Below are 5,467 nucleotides of genomic sequence, written 5' to 3'. Positions count from 1 at the left end.
CCCCAACACACCTAATGTGTTCTAACAGAAAATGTTAAAATGTAAATTTTTGATGAAGCATTTTTACATACGTATTTTTCACTGACTGAAGCTCAGAAGCTTCAGTCTATACAAATCTGAACCATAGTTCCTGCTTCCAGCTGGAAGCTCTCATTCCTCCTAGAGCCTGGAGTACTGTCCCATCCCTTCCAAGGTGCCCTTCTTTGACACCTATTTACAGGATTTGCTGCCARTCTGTCCAGCTCAAAAGAAAACCACCTTGGAAAGCAGGAGTGGCTCCCTTAGGGAACTATAATMGCAGAATGGGAGAGGGAAGAGTTCCTGCATGTCTTGGAATCACARCCTAAAATACTGAGGCATCTATCTACTGCTGCCAGTCTAGTTATGTGGAGAAAACCCCCAGCTCATCCAGGCATTCTTCAATTGCATGGAAAAAAATAATACACTGGAGCTCAAGGAATCCAACAATTAGAAGTAGAGTAGCAGAATATTTGGATAAACAAACCACAACATTTGCAGTTAGTATTTTCTACCTGTAATTCTATTTCATATTGATTTTAAAACAGTAGCTTGAAGGTACTTCACTTAGAGTTGTTAATAAATTACTCTGGGACTAAAATCTCCCATTTTCATATATAAAGACCCGCCCTTTTAAGTTTTTTTTCAGTTACTATTGAAAATTAGCATCTACATACAAAATGATTTCCTTTAAATGCTTGTTTGTTCTGCACCCATTTATTTATCCTAWTTTTTTTTTAATCACAAATTTTGGTGAAAATCCTGGCACAGTACATGAAGARCAGTCATTGTGAATATTACCACTTACAGTTACCACAGTAAAAAGCAGACATAATAATCCATGTATTTATTTTCCATTTCACTGGCATAAACAGAGTTGTAATTTTTGGTGCTTTCTGCTTCTCCTGCACCACATTCTACATCATCCATGCAGTTCTTTAAAGTTCTTTGTGTCCAAGTGATTTCCACTTCTGAGGGTAGACAAATGGAGAAGCAGATAGTGARAGGGAAAAACCATCCCTTTGTGGTAAATTCCTCCTTCAAATATTACCTGGATGCCAGCAAAGGCTGCCATTATAACCAGATTCTGGAAAAAAAAAACACTGTGCTTATTTGCAGCAGATCCCGAACTGTCAACATTGCAATATTGCAGAAAATCCCGGCTGTCAACAAAATTAAGATCAGGATTTTGCCAGCTTAAGTGTTCTCTGAAGTTCCTTAAGTTGCATGTTGCCTTGAGTAATCATCATCCTGATTGCATCCTGTAAAACAGAATGGAATCTAGTGAACTCAACACCTGTACACAGCACAGGTTTTACACAAGCACACAGACTTCTAACACATGAAAATACATACAATTCTTACTGGCACTATTGTCATCTACTTCTTTGTGTGATGTAATGTAACAGTCTCTGAGACGGTTAAAAACCAGGTAAAGAAATAGATTAATTTCTCCAGTTCCTTAATGATGAGTCGTGGCTTTGCTTTAGAACTCAGTTTTTAACAGGATTCCAACTCCTAATAATGTTTTCTTTATGCCTCTGTGTCCACTGCCTTTGCAAGTCAGTAGCGAGAACTGCACACAGGCATGATGGAGATGGGTTTTACAGAGCAGGTGCGTGYTTCTCTCAACATTACCTAAGGACTCTAAGGCTTTGTCTGCGTTATTCAGCCACCAATTGCTTGGGCTCTGGCCAGAAAAAGGAACGAATTAGGAAGCAGAGGACAGGAGACTCCTCACCGGTATGGAAGCGACACCTACAAAACCAACACCCAAGACACAGGACAGGGCASGGCATTGACCATTCCCGAGGGCAGGCGATGAGGATTGCAAGCTCCCCATCCTCACCTCGTCTGTAGCATCCTTATTTCTCCTGAATTCCTCCCTGGCCCAGTCCTTTAAGTAGCGGCGATCCTGTTCAGCAGGGACCTCCCGGATAGCACGGAGGATCTTGCGGTACAACTCAAGGACCTGCTGCCGCCTCAGGAACTGGCACGGAGAGAGGGAAGTCTGCCCGCTGCCCCAGGACGGTGCTGCGAGCTGCACCCTCGGCACCTCTGCTTAGAGGGATATTTAAACACCCACCGAGCTCCCCACCGTTTCCACACCGCACAGCTCGCCTAAACCCCCCTCGCCCGCCCGTACCTGCTTGAGGGTGAGCGCGCCCGGCGGGAGGCGCCCGGCGGCCATGACGCAGCTCCGCCCATGCCGCTCCACGGGGCCGCCCAGCCCACCCCGCGCGGGCGGGGCCAAGGCCGCCATTTCCTGCGCCCTGCCGGGATCCTTCGGAATCTGTGCGTTTCAACTTCGATCAATTCAAGGCACGGACCCGGAATTACAAAGAGCGGAACCTSTCTTTATTAGTACAGACGATACAAGATGCATAGCCTTTGCAGTGAAGAATCACGCCCGTGCTCCAAGAGACCGGATTTATGAAACATCCCCAACGCCTGCCTCGGACGGGCAAACTTCACAGTGCAAACTGGTAACGCAGGGATCAGCATAGGGCATGATTCGCAAAACTCCCTGCTGGTATCGTCAGCCAAAAATCAGCAATAATTAAAAAGGATGTGTTAAAACTGCAGAATAGTTYGAAGTATTCAAGTACTTTTTTGTTGGTTTTTTTGGTTGTCTGACACCATCTGCTTCCCACTGCTTCCCAGAGGCACGTCCACATGGGTGAGGTTAAAGAAGGTTAAAGAAGGCTTTATTTGCAAGACACCTGAACTTCTACTGCAGAAATGCCTTCCCAGGAGCAAGACTTTTACTTACGGCAGGTAGAGAGTGGCAGGAATAATTTTACCTCTGTAATATTACAAATGGTTCTTTTTTTTTTTTTTAAGTAATAAGTTATTACAAGAGAAATTGAGACAAGTTTTACATTAGTTGTGGGAATAACAGGAGACAGTCTCATAATAATAGTCCTCTGACACACGTGGGAGGATGCACCCAAACCATTCTGTTCTTACACAGTCTCTGCTCCAGGGCAGCTCCCACAGGATAATCCTGGTTAGGAAGAACTTTATGACCTTTCCTGTGAAATGCAGTCTCTTGTATTCCAGCGGTTCAGCAGCAGCAGTCGGGTCCTGACCTTCCCTACAGTTTAAAAAGTGTCGGAGGCAGTCACCAGTTCAAACCACTGTCGGAGGGCGTCGCTCAGAGTTTCTGGGAGCGCRTTCACATCTCTAAGGATCATGTAGAATGGGAACGGGAATTCTTCCATGTAAGACCTGATTTCAGGCAGCTCTCCAGGTCCCTTGAATATAGGTACTTTAATGTCCAAAATAGAATCCTGTAAAAAAGTATTGATGTTACTACATATTTTATGATACCTGGTAGATTTTATCCTATTTTTCAAATACTTAGAATTCTCCCCTGTTAAGATTAAAAGTTAATAAAATACTTTTAAGATTAAAAGCTGTTAGTGTTCAATGGTAAATCAGATCAGAAGCTAARCATAAATCAGTTAAATGCCTTTGCCCTTTTAGATAAAAGTGTACTAATCCATGAATTATAGGTTASAAGAGATGAAGCTTAAGCTTCTGCAATACTGAGTTGTGTAAATAAATTCTCTTTTCTTAGCATTTTATGATTTGAGTTTACTGTTGGCACTTCAGTTTTATTAATTTGATGCCTTCCCAAGAGTCTGTAAGCTCTTTAGTGCTGAGTTCAACTTGTATTTGTGCAGTGCTCTAATAGAAGATTCTAGTATTTCAACAAATACTACAAAGACAAAAATCAGATTAAACTCCAGCTGTGCTTGTTCTAAAGTAACTTCTTAGTTGCTCAGTGTAGCAGCTCAGAAAATTACTAAAGATTATGGAAAACACTGTTTTGCCCCAGAAAAAAAAAGCTTACGGAAACACCCAGAATTTTCCTTTGATACTACAGTCAGGTTTCATCAGAATCTTTTAGCAGTCTGTCAACAGGAGAACATTTAGTTTTTCAACAATAAATACAGGAGATGAGTTTTGTATGCAAAAATAAAGACATAAGAACACGTGAACTAGAAAATTAGAGTCTTCACCATGTAATTCAATTTAACTCTGAAGTTTGCTCACTAACTGCACTACAGTCTCCCTGAAAAGCTCCCAGATACTTCAGCTACCCATCCAAGGATATCTAACACTTTTCTTCCCCCATTACCAGATGCAGGACTCATCTTTCCCGACTGAGGCATTAAACAACTCTCACATACTCCCTTCTGTCTAATGTTTCATCTCATACTGGCTCCAGCTGTCATGTCAATTGGAGACTGCTGTCAGAAATTATCAAGTTGAATCAGTGCTGAGATGRAACAAAGCATCTCTCCAACTCCAAATTTGTCAACCTGCCAGCTGCCTCCCTGGTGGCCGAGAGCTACAACCATTATGTTTGAAGATGGGAGCTCTCACTTAGCCTTTCTGTGGCATGGAAGCTGAGTTTTTAAATACAAAAGATAAGCACAGTAGGAAGAAATGGTAGCTCTGACAGACGTGAAAAACTGAAATTGGGTTCAGTACCTCTGACCTCTACAAAAGATAAGGTAGCTGTATGGCACTACAAAAGACAAGAAAAAGATTTGTATCTGTTTCTTATTCACTGCAGTTGAATACTCCTCCCTTGTTCACTTACCCGGGAATTAGGATTGTCCAAYACAACAAAAATAACAAAGATATTGGCATTCCGAGCTGCTTGAACTGCTGCTGTCACTCGTTCCTTGCCTTCCAAGAAAAGGCCTCTTCCATCAGATACGATCAAAAGCAGCTGCGCTGTTTCTGAGAACAAAGAACATTTAAAATTCCCGTAAGTTCAGAGTAATCCATTTAAAAGGCACAACCCACTATTTTGTTGTTTGCCCTRTGGGTATTATGGGAAAAGGAGTATTCCTAAGGAAATGAACTCTTAATCAAATAGAATGCTGTGACTTAGCATTAAGGTGCAGTTACCAGTGGCAAGAAAAAAAATACTGTGTGACACCGTTGAGAATAATGGTGGGGAGGAGGTGGTAACACACACAGCACAGATGAGCCCCACCATACATCAGTCATAGAAACACCAAACAGACTTAATCATGGCCTTGTCTTTCATGCCTAGGGGTTAAATACTGCTCAATAGAGCACYAGCTGCTGCAGTGAAATAGAGCTCWTATCTTTTCCTCCAGAAGCAGGTACCTGTGGGTCCATCTGTAGGCTTTCCCCTGTTGCCCCCACTTTAACAGGCTTGGCTTTCATCAGAAAACGATCCTGGATTGCCTCAAATGGGTTATTTCTTTAAGAAACTAAATTAGTCTGAAACATCAGACAGCACTCAGCACTCAGCAGTGCTGAGTTCTTCAGCACCAACCATTTCTGGAGACATGCCACTTGATCCAAGTTGYTCCCAGAGTCAGATACATCCCTCTAAAGGTACACTCTGTTATACATCTGTAAGTTATACATCTGTCATGTTTTAATTACACATAAAATC

The 5,467-nt window shown here is 42.3% G+C and overlaps 2 protein-coding genes across 2 annotated transcripts in view; both read right to left on the bottom strand.

Annotated features, from left to right (window-relative positions):
- Positions 1-712: 712 nt before the first annotated feature.
- On the bottom strand, positions 713-2,247 carry LYRM2 (LYR motif containing 2). Its single transcript, XM_057379425.1, has 3 exons — positions 2,165-2,247; positions 1,868-2,008; positions 713-1,280 (listed from the first exon to the last, which is right to left on the bottom strand). Exons 1-3 carry the CDS (start codon positions 2,207-2,209, stop codon positions 1,200-1,202), a joined length of 267 nt encoding a protein of 88 aa, XP_057235408.1. The 5' UTR covers positions 2,210-2,247; the 3' UTR covers positions 713-1,199.
- A 693-nt stretch (positions 2,248-2,940) lies between these two features.
- MDN1 (midasin AAA ATPase 1) overlaps positions 2,941-5,467 on the bottom strand; it is an 89,503-nt gene continuing 86,976 nt past the window's right edge. Inside the window, exons 101-102 of the mRNA XM_057379426.1 lie at positions 4,634-4,776; positions 2,941-3,311 (exon numbers count right to left, since the gene is read on the bottom strand). Coding sequence (XP_057235409.1) covers positions 3,123-3,311; positions 4,634-4,776 — 332 coding nt within the window. The 3' untranslated portion in view covers positions 2,941-3,122. The remainder of the gene's footprint in view (positions 3,312-4,633; positions 4,777-5,467) is intronic.

This window comes from Malurus melanocephalus, unplaced genomic scaffold (assembly GCF_030028575.1).
Source record: "Malurus melanocephalus ecotype Western Australia unplaced genomic scaffold, MMel_1.1 scaffold_405, whole genome shotgun sequence".
In the NCBI taxonomy this organism is placed as follows: domain Eukaryota; kingdom Metazoa; phylum Chordata; class Aves; order Passeriformes; family Maluridae; genus Malurus; species Malurus melanocephalus.
The sequence above is the reverse complement of the archived record's forward strand: the minus strand, read 5'-3'. Positions and strand labels throughout refer to the sequence as shown.